Below are 24,773 nucleotides of genomic sequence, written 5' to 3'. Positions count from 1 at the left end.
TTTAGGCTGTGGTCTGCACTACAAAGCAAGTTCAACATACTCAGGTAATTGTTTCCAGATCTGGCTTCTCTGAACCTAACATCAGCAGTGATCGCACAAAGGTGGTTATCAACTCAGTAAGTCAACAAAGACTTTCCCAATGGCCAGTTCACATGAAAGCGGCAGAGTCGGCGGCATAAAAACAATCCACAAGCACGTCTGCTAGCAGAAAAGAGGTATAATTTATATCAGATTAAACTATATCATTAGAAAAATATGAAAAGATTTACACGTAACAAGGTTCATTAATACAGGTTTTTCATTCCTGGCACCAGGGAGTAGACGGGTGAATGAAGCTACTGTAATGTTTTCTAAATGATGCATAAATGTGAACTTTGACTGGACATGCATTGTATTTATTTACATAGTGCTTTTCTAGTCTTAATGATCAGTCAAAGGACTTCAATGACTTGTGATATTTTAACTGCACGTTCATGCACCACTGCAATCTAAACAGTGCAAAGTGCTACACTAAGCTGTGCAAGATAATAGAGTTGTCAAATAGGCATACTGACAAATGTCATATAACGTCAACAAACACAAGGCTTTGGTTTAACTTTAAAAGTTTTTAAGTTGCTCAAACCCATAATGGAGAAAAACAAGGAAGTACAATTGTTGGGTGTCTCTAAAAACTACAGAATTAACCAGAAACTAAGTAAGTGGTGGTTTTGTTAATACCTTATCTAGAACATCACCTGCTCTGGAACAGGTTACTTCTGTAGTACAGGTTACCATGGTGATGTATTTAGTTAAGAATTGAACCACCTTTGTAACTGTGAAAACCCACAGGCTGACCTGAAATTACTTCTCTCAGTAGCTCTAATCTTCACACATTGCCCAGCCCTACACCGTTGCGCTTCCTGCTTACTTTAATTCAATCAGGTCTTCACTTCACATATTGTCTTATCATATGCATGAACTGGGGGGTTCAAACAGTTAGAAAAGTGCAGTTAAAGACTGCAAAATCTTGTCTAAGATTACGTAATTTGAGAATGAATGGAATAAAAAACTAAAATTGAATTGATTTAAAGATTTAGTGCATGTGGCATGTGCTCTTCATCCATAATAATACTGTTGCTATTACCATGAATAATAATAATAATAATAATAAAAACATATAGGTTGGCATTTCACTCGTTTAACCACAAAGAATTAATGATAAAGACCCTCTGACAGTCTGTCTCACTCAGACTAAATCTGTGAATGAACAATGGGTCTGTGGTAATCATCTTCACCGATTACCACAGACTATTGGCTGATAGATGTCCTCATCAATGAGAGCAATGACATGCCGCTGACCTCGGGGGTGCTGCAGACTTCTAATAGGATAAAAGTGACTGTAATTCGATTGGATAGGATTGGATTGTGTTTAACTGTTTTCTTATTAGAAAGCAGAGCCGGGGATTGACGGTTACGAGACACGACAGAAACAAGAGAAACATCTTCTCTGCGTTAGTCGCCTAAATGGTTTAATTAAGTCCAACACAATTCATTTTTGATGAGGAGTCCAGCTGGAGGTTGTTGGCTGATATTTGGCTTTTTCTGTCAGCCTAGCGCATCATTTTGTGTAAAGTGCACATGTGTGATCACTGCTGTCAACTGACTGCCGATGCATGTTGGAGTGATTGTAATAGGCAGAAAGGAGCAGGGGCAGCGTGGCGTTTTCCTCTAGGGCTAAAACCAGCTAACAAGAGCTACTCTATTAAAGATTATAAGATTAAAGAGGCTTTGAGCTGATCCACTCCCTAAGTGCTTTCACTCTTCTGCCTGCTTTAGCTTATCATGCATAACTGACCCTCGCTGGTTTTGAAAAGCCTTTGGCGATGGATGCTGACAGTATTTTGAATGCTGATTATACTGCATATTTACTACATTGTTAATGGTTTCTCATCTGCCTAATTATCTGTGCTTTATACACTGTTTTTTGCATCACACAGTGCAATCAAACTGTCTGTCAGTCATTCCCAGGTTTGGAAATGGTGTGACCTTTAAATGCCCACTTCCAGCCCACCAGACAACCACAAATCACTGCAATATGGTTTTGTTATAATACTAAATGATTACATACCATGACATAATACTGTATATTATCTAATACCAATAATATGGTGATTAATATGTTTCCTGGAGCCACTCTTCCAGCTTCTCCTCTGTTGTTTACCACTGTGGATTTTACATTCTGCTCCAGTTGTTCCTTCAGCCTCTGGTATGTCTCGATTTTCTTGTGCTTCTGATGTTTCTTTCTTCTGGGATTGCTACATCTATAAAACTGCCCTCTTCTGCTTTTTGTCAACCACCAAAAAGCTTGTGTGGTTTCTTCAGCAGGTGCTTGTCTGTTTTGACCTTGGAGTGCTGCAGGAACTTAGCCTGTAGCCTTTGTTGGTGTCTCCCATCAGGACTTGGGGACTGTGTGTGGCAGAGGTGTTACTGTACACTGTGGATGAGCTTTTCAGTATACAGTATGTGGCCCCAACTTTATTCTTATATCCTGTTACTATGTGCTGGACTTCTTTCACCTTTACACAGATTTACTGATCTGGTCTTGTGATCTTATGCTGCCATGATCAGCTCCTCCAGCTGGCCTTTTCAAACCACTGGTCGGATTCAGTATTTGATATCTTACATTAATTCATATACACACTCACACTCCAATGGATACATTGGGGGCAGCTGGTTTGGTATTTTTCCCAAGGATACAGGGACAGGAGATCAGTCCACTGACCTGCTGATGAGTAACACCTGAAGCACAGCCTCCCCACTTTGCAATGATACAGCCCATGCAGGGGCTTGGTCCTCCATGACAGTTCCTCCTTCTTTCTCCTGCTGGAGCGCCGCAGTTAATGAGTCAGCAGAGCGTTCACAACTCTTGTGCACTGTGCGCCTCAGCACCTCGGTCTGTAACTTTGCGTGGCCTGCCACTTAGTGTCTGAATGGCTGTGGTTTCTAAACATTTTCATTTTGAAATATCACTACTTACATATGATCATGGAATATTTCACAAACTAACATTGTACCAGTGACATCCTATTACCAAACTCGACTTCAGTGAGCTCTCTGTAATGATCTATTCTTTCACAATTTTTTGTAAAAGCAGACTGAATGGAGAGGAGCTCCCACTGTCACAGTGGGAGTGAAAATACATGAATACACCGATTAAGAGGATTTTAATTACTAGCACAGGTGCTACATGTATTACCCTCAAGCAGTGTGTGCCAGGAACTCTAATAACATTAATAATAATACTTAATTTGATATCTCAAAATTAGATATCAAAAGGCTGGTGTAGGCTTTTCTAGGTATCAAAATAACTGCCCAAATAATCACCCAGCATGGCTGGTCTCCTCGCGGGCTATTTGGATTCGCTAGTGCTAGGAATGTTACTAGCTAGCTAATTAGCTAGTTTGGGTGATCCAAACAAATCACAAGACATCTGGAAGAATGTAAAACTGGACAGACAAGAACGATCCATAGCACCACATTTACAGAGTGTAGAGAACCTTCGGTGAAGCAAAATCAGAAGTACCTTAAAATCACCAAATATGGTCACATCTGGTTACACTTGGTTTAATCAACAGTCTGTGAACAGTATTCTAGCTTTGATTCATTTAAACCTTACTTAAGAGTTTAATCATTTGTGTTTTAGTTGCCTTTTGTGTAAGTTCCAAAGACATCTTTATAAATGATGATCATCCTGAATTCCTGAATAACGCGTGTAGATTTCTGTTACTTTTTAAACCTCGAACAGCTGAAATAGCTATTCATGCTGCAGAAATCCTCTGGAGTAGGAGAAGGCCACTAGCAATGACGCAAATGGTAAATGGCCTGTATTTGTATAGCACTTTACTCAGTCCCTAAGGACCCCAAAGCGCTTTACACTACATTCAGTCATTCACCCATTCACACACTGGTGATGACAAGCTACATTGTAGCCACAGCCGCCCTGGGGCACACTGACAGAGGCAAGGCTGCCACTGGCGCCACCGGGCCCTCTGACCACCACCAGTAGGCAACGGGTGAAGTGTCTTGCCCAAGGACACAACGACCGAGACTGTCGGAGCCGGGGCTCGAACCGGCAACCTTCAGATTACAAGATGAACTGTCAACTCTTGAGCCACGATCGTCCCCTCACTGTAAATGGTAGAAATTATGTCATTGTGGATAACACATGTCAAAACTACAAATGTTAAAACTACAAATGGAAATGCTAATGTGAATCTGCTGAATGTCATCATTGCAGTACGATGCTTACCTTCAGCATCACTGATACAGTTTCAAGATAACGTAAGTCTGAAGTATAGAGGAAAATCAAGAGAAGCAGACCGAAAGCAGGGGTGAATGTGACCATACAAAATGAACAGAAATATTTGCGCCAACAGGCAAATAGTTTCTGGTAAAGAGTGAAAAAGACTGCACATTTATGAATCTGCAAAATTCAATAATATAAACACAAAAAAAGATGTTTGCTGAAGGAAGTTCTGTCACACCAAGGTAAATAAATAAATAAATGGGAAGTCTTGTGTCTCAGTAAAACGGCCCCTCTGTCTAAATGTGGTGTATGTTATTTTACCAATTTACTGCGAGCCCTGCCCAGTCTTGTGTCAACATAAGACCAACATCAGGGGCCAACATTTGGTCAGCAGAAATGCTGGCTTTGACTTATGGGCTAAACTCAGTGTTTGAGACTACTGTAGCTCCTTACAAGACATGTAAGACAACACATTCTGAACATAAATCAAGTGCAATTATACAGTATGGGATCGTGTGTGTGTTTAATGGGTGTTCAACATGAGAAACATCTGTGACACAGTAGTACAATGTGGAGCAAAGAACAAGTTCAACAGTAAAACTGTCCACCGAGTGTGTGAATTAACTGGCTCTGAAACACACAAACACACACTCCCACCCACACTCCCACCCACACTCCCTTTCCATCCACCCTGTTATTTCAGGACAGGGTGGTGGACTGAACAGCTCTTTAAGAAACGTATTTATATCTTCAAACTCTCGGATGCCTTGTCATTAGACTGTTTTATATAGCTGCGAGGATGGTTCCACCCATCGCAGCTCCACTCCCACACCACTTTTTTATATCTCCATTTCTCATCAAGGCCGGCACCTTTGTGGTTTTAGTTTAACAGGACCAGCACAAAAGTCTCAGAACATTTTTAGCAGGAGCAAACATCTGGCTGTGCCACTGTAAGATAATAAGTGGCCAACTTTTCCATTGAGTTCCTGCTTTCTCCTTTTTGATTCCCCTCAGGGAGTCTTAGCTTCTGAACATGCACCATGTAACTGGTTAACCGATTTAAGATTAGGGTTAGGAGTGATTTAAAACAACAACAACAAAAAAAAGCACCCTAAACCTGGAGTTTGAGTCTTTATATTTAATTTTGATATCTCAAAACGAGATATAGTCTAGGCTTTTCTAGGTACCAAAATAACTGCCCAAATAATCACCCAGCATGGCTGGTCTCTTTGTGGGCTATTTTGATTCACTAGTGCTAGGAATGTTACTAGCTGGCTACCCACTTTGAGGTAATCATTACAAAGAACTCAGTCTCAGGAACATTTGTGAAATAGTCACAAAATTTTCTCCACTCATTCATGTTCCTGGTCTTGTCTTTGTTTGACAAGACTTCTGGAACAATGTCAAATTGGACCAACAAGACCGATGCATAGCACCACATGTAGTGAAAGCTAAACATAACATATCAGTTCATACGCTTCATGCTAACTGTCAGCAGGCTAATATAGACCTACTGGTTTGGTCCTGTTTTGCAGCCACAGGACCTGGGCAGCTTGCAGTCAGTGACGCGACCATGAATTCCTCTATATCTGGAAGTATTCAAGAATCAAATGTGAGGCCATTTGTACAACAGCTAAAGCTGTACTGAAACACAAAAGAATCAAGGTGTCAGAGCCGTAGTCCAGATTTCCACCATACTGAAGTGCTGTGGTTGAAAGCTGTTCATAAACAATGCCCACAAATCTCAATGAACTGAAGCGATGTTGTAAAGAATAGTGGGACAAAATTCTCCCACTATGATGTGAAGAACTGATAAAGTCAAACAGAAAACATTTACTTCAGGTTATTGTTGCTAAAGGCGCTTCTACAAGCATGCACTTAGGTTTTCACAGGACTGTACAGGGTCCTGTGAAAACTTTATTTTCACATGACTGTATCTATCTTTGATATACAGGAAGGTACAGTGTGGGTAAGGAGGCAATATGAGAAGGATAGGGATGGGTTGGGGTGAAGGGAAGAAGGCAGAAGAGGGAGGCTGGGAGGAGTTGCATGCATTGAGGGAGGAGGTAGAGGTAAAATTGGTGTGTAATTACTCTCCTACCCTCTGAAATTAGAGGGGAGGACATTTCTGCTGACCTTCTACTGGTGCCTGATGTCTGCACTGGCGCTGCTTCTCCGCTTCTTTCATTTTTATTCCTCAGTTCCACCCATCTGGAGTATCACAAGGAGTTTGCTCTCAGCATATCATATTACTATGGGAATGAATTCAATCCATAAACTGCCCGTAATTATGCTCAAACGGGTTATGTACTCAAGTGATTCACAACTGTATCTCAAAGAAAATAAAATCTCTGATACCAACAGGATGAGGGAATAAAGTGGAATTGATTTTCATGAATGTATTTTATTAGCAAATTATTGGGCAGAGATTTAAAATTTAAATTTCTTTACAGGTTCACAAACTCCTACATGACAAAACACTGGGCTAAACTCAGGGGTTAGAATGGAGTTTGGCAAAACCTCAAGAACAGAACTGGGTTGTTCTAGTGCAGCAGATTGTAATGGAAAACTTTATTTTATAAATGGAGCAACCCAATTTGGGGTAACGCAGTAAGATATAAACATTATTTTGATGTATTTATCACCTAATTTGGCAGCTATGGTGCCCAATGGCAGCTGTGATAGCCTCCAGCCCCCTGAATTGGATAAGCAGAAGAAAATGGATGGATGACCTTACTTGTTATGCACAAGCAAAAACAAATGTGGAACAGCATTTGCTTGTGTTTTTGGCTAACAATTTAAATCAAGACCAGTTCACTGTTTTTAGCTCCGCTTTGGTTCTTATCAGCTTTAGATAAATCTACCTGCTCTGTCACCTTTAATCTTTTAGCTAGCTGGTCATTAAGTGATGACGTGACGAATCCTACTTCCGGGCCTAAAGTAGTCTGCGTTTAATATGGCTTTTGTGTTGTTAACATGTTTAATGTTTTGTATTTTCTTCTATTTAATCTCAAAAAGCTCCTAAAACAGTCAGTGATCACTGTTGACCTCCCTTGGCTTTTATTACCGCTAATCATTTATTTAAGCTCAGTTTTTAAAACCTTAGGATGTAACTACAGCCCAGCCCATGCAGCAGTATATGAATGACTAACCTCGTATTGTGGAAAAGTTATCTCAGTTGTTCTCCTGGCTGAAGCCTGGTCCGTTTACAGCATCCTGCCATGCGATTACATTTGTTCCTGACCACCGAGAACACTCACGTTAACTTTTATCGAGTGGAAAAAAAAAGTTAGCTTGTTTATATTATGCTAACATAGCTGTGTCGCTAGCGGTCACGTAGCACATCATTATATACCAGCTAGCCAAACTTCAGTAACCCTACAAACGTCACTTCTGTTTAGTTTTCTGTCTTCATTTATGTTGGAAGTGATAACAGAGCTGTACGTTTTAATTTGTTTCCAAAACCCCGCAGTCAGGACATGCTATAGATGCTATTAGATAGAAGCTAGCGAGCTAACTTCCTGCTAACTTCTAACTCCATTAAATGTCATAAATTCCGTTTCCATGGATGCCTGGATGTTAAACTCAATTGTTACACCTGGTAGAGCAGAACGCTGATCATTTTATTAAAGAGGAAAGACTTTAGACAGTTTTTCAACTCTCAGTAACGCCATAGTGATCGTTTGATATATGGACCTGCAGCGGAGTTTAGGCCCAGACACGGCTAGTGACGTCAGACTTAACGACCGGATTCGTGTTATTTACTACCATTCTAAGTTATGGACTACTAAGTTTTTATTTCTGGGATGCAAGTCCAAAGGACCAAGTCTAAAGCAAAAGAAGTAAAAGGGGCTGTTAGTGGTGACCTGCACCACCAACAGCCCCTTTTACACATCACATCATTATCTTATTAATATAATATATAATATGGAGCAATGCAGCTTTAGATGCTTCCATCATTGGTGTTGGAACAAACCAGCATTACTCAGTCTGCAAATAAGCTTGACAAATAGTGCAGAACAGCACCAACCTGAAGTGATTCACTGTGTTTTGTCCAACACATGGAAGCAATACATTTCTCTTTCCTCCCTCATGTATTGTCTATTGCTTCTTCACACATCACACACTCACGTTGGAGTGTCTAGTGTTTCTCACATTTCAATCACATCCACAGGTATTACTATAGATGACTGCCTCCACGTTATATAGTATATGTAAGCATATAAAAGCTTGCAGAGCTAACATCTGGTCTTGGTCAGTTTGTTTCTTGTGGGGAAATTTGAGTTGAGTCGTTGAGTCGTGTCTTTCAGAATATTTTACTGTGCAAACACAGCAACAATGGCAAAGGCAGGATGTTGAGCTGGTGAAGAGGAAAACTCATTTTCGTGATCTTCTTTTGGTACAGTGTGTGCAGCTCTGTTTTCACTCCTCAGCTTCTGGCAGACTGGATATTTTTGCTTCACAAATAATACTTGAAGGCAGAGTCTCTTTTGAGGCAGAAGAAATATCTTTTTGGTTAATTAAAGTTTCACACAGCCAAAGGGCCCCATCTTACATTTGGCTGACAAAACCACTGGATGGGAAGAAACTGTCACTGATGAAATATGTGTATTTGAAGAACTACTAGATAAGATTTTGCACTGTAAAGTTTGCTATCAGTACAACCTGAACAAGTCAGAGCAGAGCTCAGATTTAAGTTGGGTTTGTTTGTTTTTTACTGGTATTGGAGAAGCAACAAACTGCTTTGCTGTGAGTAGCCATTAAAATGATCAAACAAATGATGCCTTCACAACTAGATTGGACTGCTTGATACTGAAGTTTGCTATTCATGCTTGTTTGACCATCAAGAGCAAATTTGCTTATAAGGGGGGAACTAGCTATATAGTGCACATCCTCTCAGATCACAAAGTATTGTGATTCTGAAAACCGTCTTTTGTACCAGGCTCAAAAAATACTTGAAGTTGAACATTTGGAACTTCCCTTTTCCTTTACCATCAACCACTTGCAGCAGATGGCCTCCCCTCCCTGAGCTTCCTTCGCCTGCACGTCTCTTCCTGTTAAAAAAACAAACAAAAAAAAAACAACAGTTCTTCCTTCCTACCATTGCCAAGTGTTAAAGGTATGTTACGTTCCCCTGAGGGGTCTAGGCGGTGAGGGGGAAGTAACAAAAAGTGTCCGGGTCAGAAAAAGGAGTCAAGGAGGCAAAAGGGTTAAATTAAAGAGTTTATTTAAAGTAGCTCAATTAAAAGAGACGGACAAGCCGCTATCACCATTTAAGGAAAACAAACAAAACTCAACCGTTGGTCAATACAGTAAAAATAAGTCAAAAGAGAGCAGCTCACTAGCTGCAAACACCGCAAAACACTCAGCTCACTAGCTGTAACCGCACTAATGACACTCTGGCCCAGAGCTCACCTTTGCCTGGGCTTAAATACTTTTAATTACTGACGAGAGTCAGCTGCACAAAAGAAAGGTGGCAACTAAGGCAGGAGAGATGGTCGGACACGCCCACACAGACAACTTCAGGAGGCGGCCCTGCTAGGGCCGTAACAGGTGTGATAAGGGATCCTCTGCTCTTTGGGGTTCTGTCTCTAATATTGCAGAGACTTTATCATCCAGTACAAAAGGCCCTGTTGATGTCGTTGTTGTTGTGAATTGAACTGGAACGCATTCACAGTTGTGGGCATACACACTACAGCAGTGTTCATTCACACAATAATCCAGTGCAGTGCTACCATAATCTGATTAACTTCTCATAGTCTTACTGTACTCCACCTGTCTATTCTGATGTCTGCTCCATACTCTTCATTTATAAAATTTCACCGTTGTTACTTATTCAACTTTTTAAAGTTTAGTATTAGGACTAGAGTATCATCTAGTCCTACTACAGTCCCTATTAACAACAATAATGGAGACAGTGTTTGCTGATCACAGGATAGAAGCAGAACCTTGATACTAATGCTGATGGGAGGAGGGGGGGTGGAGGGCTTAATACTCCTGAGACATCATGTATGTGCTGTAATACAGACCTGCCTGTGGAAAACTCTGCTCAGCATTCTTTCAAAAGCTACTCCATAAGTGATGCCATTTCCTTACACTTAAGCTAAGACATGGAAACTTCCAGGGACAGGAACAGTCAGATTTTATGCCAAGTGTTTGCATTTTTAAACCTTGTAATATTAAAAAAATGTAATAATTAGTGGAAAATATTACTACTTTTTAATTTATGTGAACAATGCATGTCGTTTCATAACATAAAGTGCTTCGTACAATGTAGAAAATATTGATATATTTGTCATTCTTTGTAATATCAGTAGTAGTAGCAGCAGTAGATAAGAGGCCATTAGTTTGTTAAAATTCAAATACATATTACGCTCAAGTCTTTGCTTTACAATATAAGGCGCCTTGGGGAAACTGGTGTTGTGTTTTGGTGTCATCTAAATTAATTAACTAATGACAAGACAAAAAAATAACATAACTGGCCCAAGAAATGTAAAAGTCAAACAGTTCAAGGGTGAAAACAGGAGCCATAAATTCACAGCAAACACACCGAGAGGGCAATAACTCTTATTTCCCTTGAGTTTAATGTTTTGTTCCTTTTATCCTGGAAGTCACATGGAGAAGCTGGAAGTGATATCACACCTGACTTGACTGCATTCTAGTAGCATTACTTGGAAGGTCGAGTCACTCGTCAACTACTAATGATATTTTTTTCTTTAAAAATCAGCTGCTGAATGAACGGCACCTTAAACCAAGCATATATAAAATATTAAACATGTCACACATCAATCTGTAACTGCCAGTTGGTCATTTTGGGGCATTTTGAGATATGGTTAGTGACCCTCAGGTGTTGGCATGTCAGTCAGCAGTTTTGTTCAGTTTCTTACCTCAAAGTTGAGAAAAGTTTAGCCAACACAGTCTACTCAATGCCGTCTGCCCAAGTTATTCAGACTTCTGCCAGAACTCCATAAAATTGAAGGTCATTAGAAATCCTTTGTATGCATAAAAACTCTAAAGGTAGTTTTTATGCACATTTTTCCGTTAGCCGATGTCTATAAATCTATAAATGAATGATTAGTGAAGGGCCTAAGCATAGCTTCTTAATGATACAGGAGCAGATAAGCTCTTATTATTATTAAATGTCAGTGAATATATATATAAAAAACACCCAGCACGCCCCTGTGGGCGGTTTATCCTTCAAGCTCGGGTCCTCTACCAGAGGCCTGGGAGCTTGAGGGTCCTGCGCAGTATCTTAGCTGTTCCCAGGACTGCGCTCTTCTGGACAGAGATCTCTGATGTTATTCCCGGGATCTGCTGGAGCCACTCGCCTAGCTTGGGAGTCACCGCACCTAGTGCTCCGATTACCACGGGGACCACCGTTACCTTCACCCTCCACATCCTCTCGAGCTCTTCTCTGAGCCCTTGGTATTTCTCCAGCTTCTCGTGTTCCTTCTTCCTGATATTGCTGTCATTCGGAACCGCTACATCGATCACTACGGCCGTCTTCTTCTGTTTGTCTACCACCACTATGTCCGGTTGGTTAGCCACCACCATTTTGACCGTCTGTATCTGGAAGTCCCACAGGATCTTAGCTCGGTCATTCTCCACCACCCTTGGGGGCATTTCCCATTTTGACCTCGGGACTTCCACGTTATACTCGGCACAGATATTCCTGTACACTATGCCGGCCACTTGGTTATGGCGTTCCATGTATGCCTTGCCTGCTAGCATCTTGCACCCTGCTGTTATGTGCTGGATTGTCTCTGGGGCATCTTTACACAGCCTGCACCTGGGGTCTTGCCTGGTGTGATAGACCCCAGCCTCTATGGATCTTGTACTCAGAGCTTGTTCTTGTGCTGCAATGATTAGTGCCTCTGTGCTGTCTTTCAGTCCAGCTTTGTCCAGCCACTGGTAGGATTTCTGGATATCAGCCACCTCCTCTATCTGCCGGTGGTACATACCGTGCAGGGGCCTGTCCTTCCATGATGGTTCCTCGTCTCCCTCCTCTTTCTTGGGTTTCTGCTGCCTGAGGTATTCACTGAGCACGCTGTCAGTTGGGGCCATCTTCGTGATGTATTCTTGGATGTTCGTTGTCTCATCCTGGACTGTGGTGCTGACACTCACCAGTCCCCGACCCCCTTCCTTCCGCTTAGTGTACAGCCTCAGGGTGCTGGACTTGGGGTGAAACCCTCCATGCATGGTAAGGAGCTTATATATATATATATATATATATATATATATATATATATATATATATATATATATATATATATGTATATGTGTATATATATATATACACATAAACAAACCATTTTTCACCCAACATACTGTCATGTAAGTTGATGACTCAATGCAGTCCTGTGAAATTTCAATTACAACGACCACCTTTGGCAACAATACCTTGGAGTAATCTTTTTCTGTATGACTTTCAGTTATCTGACATAATTGTGGAGAAAATTTGGCTCTTCACTTCTTTATCCACTCGTCTTTATAACTAGCTTCAGTTCATTGCGGTTTGCAGGCATTCATTTATGCACAGCTCTCTTAAGGTCACACCACAGCATTTAAATCTTTTTCAGCCACTATGTTGTAGATTTGCTTCAGATCATTGTCCTGTTGAAAGACCAATTTGGGCTTTGGTTGTCAGACAGATGGATTCACATTTGACTCTAGAATTTACTGGTATACAAAAGATTTCATGGTCAACTCGGTAACTGAAAGACGGCTGGGTCCCGTGGCTGCAAAAGAAACTCAATTCATCAGCCCTCCACTGCCGTGCTGTCAGTTAGTAAGCTAGTAGGCTGTTTTTGTTTTTTTTGCTGATATGCTGTGTTTGGGTTTCTCTAAATGTGGGGCCGTTGATTATAGTCAAACATCTCCACTTTGGTCTCGTCTGTCAAACAAAGCATTGTTCCAGAAGTGTTGTGGTTTGTCCAGATGCAACTTTGCAAAACTAAGCCATGTTCCTTTTAGAGAGAAGTTTTTTTGGTTGTTGTTTTATATTCTGGCAATCCTTCCAGACAAGCCACACTTGTTCAGTCACTTTCTAATTATGAACTTTAACATTTAACATGTTAACTGAGGTCTGAGAGTCCGAGGATTGGCAACACGTCTGACCCTGGGATGAATTTCCAGGAACAAGCAAACTGCACAACGTCTGCTTTTATATGTCTGCTGACGATCACTAAATCAGATGCATCGGATTAACAGTACCTTAGTGGCTCTTACCTTCATATTTCCTATGTAAGTAGTAAACACGTTCTCAGTTTTTAATACGACTTTTTAATGCAGTTTGTAACACAGATGTTTCTAATTAATCTCCATTATGTGCTTATGTGACCTATGTATGATCACAAAAGGGCTCTCTAGGGTTTGCAAATTTATCAGCAATTTGCAAGTAAAAACAATCACTTGTGAAACGTGATACTGGCACCACAGTGCCTTTGTGGCCAGTGTTTGTTTGAAACAGAAACTGTTGAGTCGTGTCTACACACTTTTGAAAAGCTTTGTTGTGGCAGACTCAAGTAACAAAAGGTTAACATATTTTAGACCCAGTAAAAAGTTCTCCCAGACTCTGCCAGTAAACAGAACACAGCTCATGTTCTGTCTGTCTGCAAAGGAAGTCCAAAGGGAACCAAAAGGTGGAAAAAGCAGCCAGTGCGTGGGCTCTATTTTGTACCAGCCTGTGATTTAAGCTGAAAACATTGCCTGGTGGTGCTGTAAGGAAGATCATCCGGTAGCCACGCACTCGTGGCTACCGGATGATCAGCCAATGTCAGTGTTTGCTGGTAATCATCTGTACTTGATACCGGTAGCAAGTTATAATGCCCTGTGCACATCAGATGGACTCTTTAATGCAACATTACATATTTATGAGTAATAATGCGATGATGACTTATGGCGAAACTGACAGGCAATCATCGTGCCTTGTGGACACAATGAGAACTTCCTGGCATATAGACGAGCACGCTCTGTAAGTGATCAATTAAGCCTCAGCCCAAAACAATTAGTGACAATGTAATGAAACCAGGATTCAAGAACTTCAGCTTCACTTCTTGCTTCCACAAGGTCTTCACCTTATTTGCTGGAATCGATTGAGTCAGTGTTTGCCTCTCTACAGGAAAAGCTGTGGATGAATAGCCAAGCTGAAGGTGGTGACATTGGTGTATTCATGCAATCTGCAATGCTCGTGCGAATGTTTCTCCAATTGGATTCTGCAGCTCTAAAGCCATGCCTGTTGCTCTGTGTTCAGAGGATTATAAACACCAATGTAAATGGTAACACGCTCATGTTTAGCATGGTAATTCACAAAACTGAATCAAAAAGCTGTGAAAAAGGAGCAATGATTCATGACAGTTTGCTGTCTTTCAAATAAGAGACTGAGAGTAAAATCTGACACTTTTAGCTTTATTTTAAGGTCGGTTTGGCTAAAGGTGTCTTAAAATATGCCTGTAAATTCTTATTAACACAATATCTGAAAGATGCTGTGTTATAGCTTTTGAATCTCTCTACTTCAGTTATCATTTTATAACAAGATCATTAAAGTAATATAACAAGAGAGGATTGTTTTTTACTGATTCGTTAGTAACACTTAAGTTAGTTTTAATGAAAACGTGGTCGCCTGATTCTGGCAACAAATGGAAAACAAAATAATTTCATTTATATTTAAAACAACAACAAAAACAACCTCAACGGCAAAAGACACAGGCGTTAAAAAGCATAAAAATATACCAGCTTTAATGGCCACAGAAACTCAGAGGGCATCAAATAGCAAATTAAACAGTTGTGCGACACTTGGCTCCTGCATTCATTTGTAATTTTGAAAAATTATGGAGGTCTTCTTGAGGGTCAAAAACTAGCTTCACTACCTCAATTTCATTTTGATAGTAATTATTATTAAGCACACTACTTGAGCAAGGTAGTTTGAAATTGCTGTGCACTCCTACGCAAAATCTGATGCAGTGATTTTCCACAGATATACAAAAAAGGGAAAATTGTTGAAAGGGTTGGAGGCCTCCACTGTGATATATAGATATTAGCATTATGAGTGCAATTAGATCATTTTTAGTCATTTATTATTTCCCATATGTGTGTGACAATGTTAGTAGACCAACAATGAAAGGGTGGATTTCAGAAAGAAACAAAAGTTAATCTGTAAAGGTTACCAAAATGTTCAGCATCCAGCGTGTCATTACAGAACATGTAGATTCTGCCCAGCCTATTTTAACTGCACAGAAACATGAGCTCGGTCCCACCGCATACATGGTTAAAAGCAGACCGCAGAGTTTTGTCTTGAGCCAGCAGGCTGCTGTTTGGCTTCTGTCATTATGCGAGCAGAGCTTTGGGTGTGTCTAAGAGGCAGCCAGCCAGAAACTGGAAACCGTGGCTCAGCAGTGGAAACATCTGTCCTCATCCACTCCAGAGTGGGATCACACTGCCACCTACTGTAGACACCTGGTACAACTGCAATTTGTTTGAGCTAATTTTTTAAAATGATACATTTTAGTTTAAGCTGTTGATTTGTTTTCTATGTTGTATTGGCAGTCAAACCTGGGTTTATTTACATTTTACATAGTAATAGCACTCTTGGGGTATTTTTGACCAGGACATGTCCTTCAACGCACATATTAAACAAATATGTAAGACTGCTTTCTTCCATTTGCGCAACATCTCTAAAGTTAGAAATATCCTGTCTCAGAGTGACGCTGAAAAACTAGTTCATGCATTTATTACTTCCAGGCTGGACGACTGCAATTCATTATTATCAGGATGTCCAAAAAACTCACTGAAAAGCCTTCAGTTAATCCAAAATGCTGCAGCAGGAGTCCTGACAGGGACTAGAAAGAGAGAGCATATTTCTCCTGTTTTGGCTTCCCTTCACTGGCTTCCTGTTAAATCCAGAATTGAATTCAAAATCCTGCTCCTCACATACAAGGTCTTAAATAATCAGGCCCCATCTTATCTTAATGACCTTGTAGTACCATATCACCCTATTAGAGCACTTCGCTCTCGCTCTGCAGGCCTACTTGTTGTTCCTAGAGTATTTAAAAGTAGAATGGGAGGCAGAGCCTTCAGTTTTCAGGCCCCTCTTCTGTGGAACCAGCTTCCAGTTTGGATTCGGGAGACAGACACTATCTCTACTTTTAAGATTAGGCTTAAAACTTTCCTTTTTGCTAAAGCATATAGTTAGGGCTGGACCAGGAGCCCTGAATCCTCCCTTAGTTATGCTGCAATAGGTGTAGGCTGCCGGGGATTCCCATGATGCATTGAGTTTTTCCTTTCCAGTCACCTTTCTCACTCACTATGTGTTAACAGACCTCTCTGCATTGAATCATATCTGTTATTAATCTCTGTCTCTCTTCCACAGCATGTCTTTATCCTGTCTTCCTTCTCTCACCCCAACCGGTCGCAGCAGATGGCCCCGCCCCTCCCTGAGCCTGGTTCTGCCGGAGGTTTCTTCCTGTTAAAAGGGAGTTTTTCCTTCCCACTGTCGCCAAAGTGCTTGCTCATAGGGGGTCATATGATTGTTGGGTTTTTCTCTGTATCTATGAAGCGCCTTGAGGCGACATTTGTTGTGATTTGGCGCTATATAAATAAAATTGACTTGAATTGAATTGCATTGGGGAATTTTAAGATTTAGAAATGTTAACATGTCTTTTTGTCACCTGCTAAACATTAATACATTAACTAGCTGGTCACAGTCAACAAGAAAAACATGCGTGTCTGTCTCTGTGTGTGTGTCTATGTGTGTGTGTGTTTTAAAAAAACTACTAGTAAAGAGAGCAAAAAGGGCATAAAGAGTTTTCATCTCATTGTTACTTAACTCTTTATTATGGTTGTTCTTTTGTACATCATACATGATTTATCTTCAGCATTTGCAAGACCGAATAAAATTGCTGCTGCACAAAACAGCCATTGCTTTTTTGGTTTTGTTTTGCTTGGTCATGTGACAATAACTAGCTACAAAGCTTCAGATCAGAAGTAAACCTGGTAGGCCAGCAAGTATCCATCGTTGTACATGTAGATCTGCTTGTTGGTGGGATTGTAGCTCAGACTAGCCACTGCTTTAGCTACCTTCTCCAGTGGTATTGCTAGTGAGTTGTCTTCTTTGCCTGTGGCTGTGTCGAAGGCGTAGAACACCTCCTCCCGGTACTCATTAACGTAACGAGTCGCGTACATCACACCGCACACCATGAAGGCGTTGCTCACTGCCTTCTTGAACAGCCTCGTTTCCCACGTCTGTGTCACGTTGAGACTCTTCACCTCGCTGTCCCAAACTAAGCGGCTGATCACGAGGTTACCATAGTTACCTATAGTGGCATAGAGAGCCCACAGTCCTGTTTCATCTGCCTCTACATCAATATCACTATTGAGCTGGCAATCGTAGTAACAGTAGGGGAACTTGTTGTTGAAACCCACACCGGTGCCTGGAAGAGTCACCCGTTTGACCTCGTTGGTCTCCAGGTCGTACCGGCACACGTCTGCAGAGCGGAAGCAGTTATAGTACAGAGCCTTACCATACAGCACAGCACTGGGACCCTCAATGGCGTTGGGATGGCTGTACGATGAGGCAAATGTAAAGTCCCTGTGGTTTGTTGAAGCCATGAGGTCTTCATAGGTTTGGTAAACGCGCACAGTGTTGCCCCAGATGTAGCTGCTGAGCAGAGGTTGAACCCAGTAACTGTTCTTCTGCCCCTCGCTCTCTTTCTGGGATTGTTTTCCCCACGAACCAGAGACACAGCTCTTACCAAAAGGGCTGACTTTAGCTGTGATAGGGTCACTGATGTTGGTGATCAGACCTTTGAGGCAGTGCTTGTCCTGACCTGGAAAGACAGAAGATTTCTAAAGCATATTATAAGATATAGTCAGTCATTGTCATTTATCAACATCAGCTGTTTATCATCCCCTGAGGGTGTGTGTTTGCTTTGAAAAGGGGAAGGAGCTCAAATCTGATTTCAGTCACGATCAGTGAAAATAAGCTTTTATTTCTAGAGTGGCATGGCTCTGTATTGGGTTCTCTCCACCCCTCCATGCGTAGTTAGAGCCAAAAATCCAAATCTGAATTCTGTGAGGATCGGTGAAAACATCTTATTTATTGCACATGTTGAAAACCCAAGGCAGGTTCAGCAGAACAACATCAAGGCTCAGCACAGAACAGAACAGGAATAACTCATGACATACGACAATGATTAAACTCCGAGGACCTGGCGTCCACATATGTGTACATCACATTTTGGGCTGTCTAGACCAGCTTTTTTTACATGGCCTCCATATTCATGTACAGTAGAAGTTGATGCAACCAGTTATTCCATTTTTTTTTTTTCTGTTTTGTTGTGTTCCAGGTTAAGTGCATCGTTCTCCAGTTGCTTAGAGGTTTGGAGTATCTCCACCACAACTTCATTATTCACAGGTTGGTCTCACACCATTACGAGGACCAGCTGAAGTTTTAATTCGTTATTATCATAATTGTTTAAAATTTGACATTTTAATGAAATAATCTTAAGTGTAAAGTAGTGGACCTTACACTTAAGATTACTCTAATGCAGAACTGCCAGTGACTGCAGTTCCCCTTCTGTCCACTGGGCTGTGTTTGTGCTGTTGGTGCCTTTTAGAGCAGCGGTCTCCGACCTTTTTTGTGCCACGGACCGGTTTATGCCCGACAATATTTTCACGGACCGGCCTTTAAGGTGTCGCGGATAAATACAACAAAATAAAACTAGTACCGGTACCGAAAAAAAGAAAATTTATTCATAACACACGTGAAAAGACCCAGGAAAACCGAGTTAACGATAAAAACGATAACAAAATAACGCTGAAAAAACCCCCTGAAAACTATACATTTCACACCTGAGCCTCAACTCTCATGGCCCGGTACCAAACGACTCACGGACCGGTACCAGTCCGGTGGTCTAGACCACATTACCAAATTTTACACACATATGTTAACATGTTTGAAGTAGCAGTTTGGGAGAGAAATGTTTTGTTATTCATTCAGTGTTCAAAAATCTTTTACTTTTTTTGCTTTGTTACAGAAATTTTGCTAAAAGGGGCACAATTGTTGTTTCTCGTTTTGTTTTTGTACTGAGGAAAAATACTGCTGTGTTCAGACACCAAATAAAGAGTTCGGGTCTTAGGAGGTTAAATCAGATAAGGTGGAGTTGCCATGGACGTGTGTGGCAAAGGGTCTTGTAGATGCTATTCATGTTAAGGTACTTTGAAAAGTACCCCATTTATTTAACAACTGGGGGTATAAAAGGACATCAGTTGACTTATCAGCTTAAGTTGGCTGGTACTGCCGTCATGGGAATGCAACTCAATTTGACTCGACAAACATTATGCTTCTTTTGGAATGTGGATATAACCTGACCATCAGCTCTTAATTGTTTTCTTTTCTGCCACAGAATTTTCTAAACTCTGTTTTTCTAACTGATGAATGCACACATAAATCTTAAAAACAAAAATTGTGTTTCTCATTAGTTTCAGTTTGTTAGAGCCAAAATAGCCAAAATACAAATACACTCCTGCCATCTCATTTAAGAATCACTGTCTCAAGGGATCATTGATTGCAACATATTAACTGATAACTGATTCATTTCCTCATCTCTCTATGTCACACACACACACACACACACACACACACACACACACACACACACACACACACACACACACACATACCTCTGAAGTCTTTGGGGATTGACTTGCAGGTCTCCAACTTATTCTTTAGGTAGCGCAGTTTCTCCTTCACAGTCTTCATGTTGAGCGTGTCTATTGTTTGCATCTTGTTTACATGTTTATGTAGTTTCTCAGCCTTTCAAAGACAGATATAATATTATTCTATTGATAATTCTGTTACATCACAACAGTTCACATGTGACCTGACATAGTATAACATTAATTTATTCTTTCTGTTGTATTTTGCTGCCATTTGCTATTTTAGCTCTACCTCTTTGGAGAGTTTCTGTGTCTCGGAGTTGTTAAGCTGGCTGTGGACCACATCAATGTCCACCTGTAACTGGCTGAGCACCTGGCCGAGCTGGTGCAGGGACAGTTCTGTATACAGGCCCTGGGAGTGCAGGTAGTTGTAGGGCTCCAGCCGAGCAGTAAATTTGGTAAACTGATCCTGGATCAGAGGGAGACGTTGGCTGGAGAACGTCAGCTGCAAGAAATGTAGACAAAAAAATCTTTTTTCAAAGACATGGCTTTTTTTTTTTTCTATAGGAACAATGTAAAAATAAACCCAAATTTTAAAAAGTTATTGTTTCGAGGGGAAAGAAAAAGTGGTTGGAGGAAGGATATAAAAAATAAAGTAACTTTGATAAACTGTTCATCTTTAAATATTGAAACATTTATTGATTGATTGATTATACCCATACTCAGTATTCATTACGATAATAATAATTAATGAATTATTAAATAATGTTTTCTTGATTATTGATTCATTTTTACTTGTATTTTAGTTTTTTTATAATACAATGTTAGTTCCTGAGAGCTTACTTCAGTACAATAAAGCATATAGATGAGTTCTTACCTCTTCTTGTAGGTTATTCAGAGATTCTTCACAGGTGTGAACTTCCTCCAACACGTACTTAAACTTCTGAGCAGGGAACAGCCACATGGTGGAGTTCAGCTGGCACACACATGCATTTGACTTCTTGTAGCCCGACACTCGCTGACTCTGGCTGTCAGCCTGATTTTTCAAACAGGAGCATAAATTCTTAAGACTTATATACATGGTAAACAAACAATAACAGAAAAATACTACATATAATACTGTGTGACTTACTGTGGATGACAGCAGCAGCAATAGAAGCAGCTGCAGCATTTTTAGAGAAACTGAGATGGACCGACACAGACACACAGTCTTCTTCTGTTTTCTTTAGAAAAACTCACAACAAACACAGAATTTGCCGGTTTGCTTCCTGTCACTGACGAGTTGCTCCACAGCCTTAAAACCACTTGGACAAATGACACAACTAAGAACATCAAACTGCCGTTTTGTATGACCCCGCCCACTTTCTTTATGCATTGTTAGTTTACTGCTTCTCATTTTCACTTTTTCGTTCTAGAGGATTATTTCATTTTTTTTTAAATGTTGTTGTTTATTTCTCATTAATTTATCTATTTTTAACTATGTAAAGCAAGTCTAATGAACTCCTCACTGATTTTAAAGCTAAATTCACGTGGAAAAAAAACTATATCCAATTGAGTTTTTATCATATGTTAGTATGAAAATCAGATTTCTGAAAAAGCTGCTTGCAGAAGAAAATGATTCAAACAATTTACCTTGTAGTGTTGAAGTTTGTAGTCATTAGCTGTTTTATGGTCAACATTTTTTTTATGATTGATAAATAAAGTTAAGCTTTAAAAAATGGGCATCTACAGAGAGGTATTACTTTGTATTGGTAGATGTTAAAGCTTGTGTTTTTAAATAAAGTGATATAAACATACACACACACATCTCACAATACAGAGCTCAAGTAAAAGTGTAGTATTATTGTTATTATGTAGTATTATTGCATTATCCAGCTCTGAAACATCACCAGCAGATTGTAGATGGCTGTAGCTTGTAATTACAACAGGTTTAGACTGCTATTGATAAACAAAATATAATAAAGAAACATCTAAGACATGTATTTATCAACATAATTTAAAAAAAAAACTTTTGAAATAGACAGTGCCAATTATTTTGAGTCACCTTTTTCTCTAACTATGTATTTATACACCTCTCTGTATTTAATTATTAGTTATTATTGATATCTGGCTCTCCACAGCGTGTCTTCGTCCTGTCTTCCTCCCCTAACCCAAGGCGGTCACGGCTGAGGCCTCCCCTCCCATGAGAATGGTTCTGCTGGAGGTTTCTTCCTGTTAAAAGGGAGTTTTTTGTTCCCGTCGTTGCCAAAGCTGGACTGTGTGCAGCGGGCAGGAATGTGCAGACACCAGGAGGTAAAAAGTGCACTCAAAGCAGTTTTATTGCTCAACACGAATGTAACTAAACTGAAAAGAAAGGGAGATCATGACACAGACAGAGGGATAATGAAGGAATGACACACAAGAGGAGAGCACAGCTGGGAGTCATCAGACATAACGAGACCAAGGGGGAAAACATTAACATGGGACACAGACTGTCAAAGTAAAACAGGAAACATAGTAACGCAGACCTGACACTGAGACAGACATGACAAAAGCATAACACTGAACACAGGGAAGGCATATAAACAAAACCTAAGACTGGAAATAAGGACACACTAAAGAACTTGGGGAGCAAGAAATAAAGAAACTAAATAACAGAATATAGATGAACAAAATCAAAACCACTGGATCACCAGACCCAGGTACCCTAACAAAAGCCCTTTGCTTGTGAGGTTTTCTCTATTATCTTTTCAATGTTGTAGGATCTTTACCTTACAATATTTAGTGCAAACGTGATTTATAAATAAATGTGCTGTATAAATGAAACTGAATTGAAGTGAAAGTCTTGGTTAATATCACACATTATCCAATATTACAGTTAGTATGTGCTGTAAACTTAACATTTTTTAAAGTCATGAAGCTGTTTTTGAAGTGGTAGCAGAAAATGATTGGACTGCTTTTGTTGGAGAACAAAGAATCAACAGTTTTGTTTTAGTAACTGAAATTTGGCCTATGGTTAGTTTGTGATTTTTTTCATTTAATTTATTTTTCAACTGTCTTTTAGCACTCAGGTGACAAACAAAAAATTATTTGGAAACATCTAAAAACTTTTTACACTTTTTCCTATAAGGTCTTTTTTTGCTTATCAGAGCCAGGGTTTGGGTTGATGACGACTCAGGCCTCACAGGGTTGACTGCTTACTAATTCATGTTCAGTAGGAGGCTGGAGTTAAGCTAAGAGATGAGGTACTACTAGAGAAATAGACCCACATGCATATTTTTGGACTGTGGGAGGGTGCTGGGTGTCCAGACAAAACCCACTCAGCATCTGCAGCATGTAAACTCAACAGAGAAAGACCCCAGCTGGGTGGAAGATTTCATATATACAATCATGTAATATATGTGTATTTAAACCAGAAAAAAATGCATGTCAGTCTAGTTGAAGAAATTTTAGATGTAACTGTACAGAGCAATAGCAATATCGGAAAGAAGGAACACAGTTCCTCTTCTGTTTTCCCTCCTGTTGGGTTTCGTAGTTGTTGATTTCTAGTTGTTTTTCTCGGCTGTGATGTGAAGACTGCATTATTTTAACAAATCTTTACACATTATGAAAGTCACAAAGCTTACCATGCACAAACATGTGGGAGTAGCTAACACATTGCACAGGTAGAAAACCCCAGAAATTAAAATCTATTTCAAATGGTTCAGTTGTACCACGTGGCTATTTTACACTCAGAGCAGAATTTTGGGAACTTTCTGTTCCCAAAACCTGCATCGATTACTCTTAGAGTGATGAAAAACAATCAAATAAACATGTTTGTTTTCTGGTGAAGATGTGGATATTACTTTTTCTTTTTATTGCACGAGAAAACAAGAGCATGATGGGAAAGTGCAAACGGTGTCCAGGAAAGAAACAAAACTCTATTAACTAATTTCCTTGTTCCTTTTCAAGCATCTGCACAAAGTTGTTTGTGTTGGCTGACCCGATCCGAGCTGTCGGAGCCTGATCTTCGACATGTAACCAAAGACATTCAGTATTGTAGTCTTGTAGTCCGATCTTGTAGTGGGATTTCTACCTGGACCAGGAATTTTTCTTCAACAAAAGAATTCCCGTAGCAAGTGGTTTAAAATGTCTTTCGGCTGGTTTACAGCTTTTTTTTTGTCTTATTGTCTTCATATTCAAACACAAACACTAAAAGATATGCCCTCATTAGAACAAGAACTGTGTGAGTGTGTGGGACTGTCTGAGACAAAGATAGTCTGCACTGGACTATACATTTACATGTGATATGGTTAAAAGAGCATAGTGTGTACCAAAATGTGACAACAAAAGCCAGATTTAAATATAAAATTCAAATGGTGCAATTGGACACACTGTGGCTGTTTTGTGGCTATTCTTTGCATTCAGAGTACAAGAGTCACTTTTTGTTCCTGAAGGGATTTCATGATTTTTTTTTTAATAAGACTAGCTCTTATGTCAATGTGGCCTGGAGCAACGTCTTTCATTTTAGTATCATTTGCAAAATCTTTTTAGGAGTTGGACGGTCAGACACACCTAAACAAGAATAGGTGTCATTGTCCTGTGTCTGCAACCCAGTGTTTTGTTTCTTTAGTTTAAGTTTCATTCTGGGAATTGTGGTTTTCTGTCTTGTATTTCCTGTTTTACTTTGGAGAGTCCCACGTTCAGCTGTGTCTCCCTCCTGTGTGCCATTTCCTTCTTACCTTGTTTCCTCTGTTCTTCGTCGGAGTGTCTGCGTATAATTCTGTGTATCATGCCTGTCTGTCATCACCAGTGTTTCATGTGCCACATTCCCGGTTGTAAGGTTCTGTTTTCTATGTTCCCCATGTTGTTATAC

General features: G+C 40.1%; 1 protein-coding gene and 1 long non-coding RNA gene across 2 annotated transcripts in view; one reads left to right on the top strand and one right to left on the bottom strand.

Moving 5' to 3' along the window:
• The window catches only part of LOC146513543 (uncharacterized), a 543,433-nt gene that overhangs the window by 449,072 nt on the left and 69,588 nt on the right, over positions 1-24,773 (top strand). The gene's annotated exons all lie outside the window — the stretch shown is intronic.
• LOC146513551 (olfactomedin-like) lies at positions 17,040-21,290 on the bottom strand. The gene is made up of 5 exons (XM_085164756.1): positions 21,072-21,290; positions 20,817-20,975; positions 20,232-20,444; positions 19,964-20,096; positions 17,040-18,108 (listed from the first exon to the last, which is right to left on the bottom strand). Exons 1-5 carry the CDS (start codon positions 21,108-21,110, stop codon positions 17,261-17,263), a joined length of 1,392 nt encoding a protein of 463 aa, XP_085020882.1. The 5' UTR covers positions 21,111-21,290; the 3' UTR covers positions 17,040-17,260.

The sequence above is a fragment of the Neolamprologus multifasciatus genome, chromosome 7, assembly GCF_963576455.1.
Source record: "Neolamprologus multifasciatus chromosome 7, fNeoMul1.2, whole genome shotgun sequence".
In the NCBI taxonomy this organism is placed as follows: Eukaryota; Metazoa; Chordata; class Actinopteri; order Cichliformes; family Cichlidae; genus Neolamprologus; species Neolamprologus multifasciatus.
This window is presented reverse-complemented; position numbering and strand designations above follow the sequence as displayed.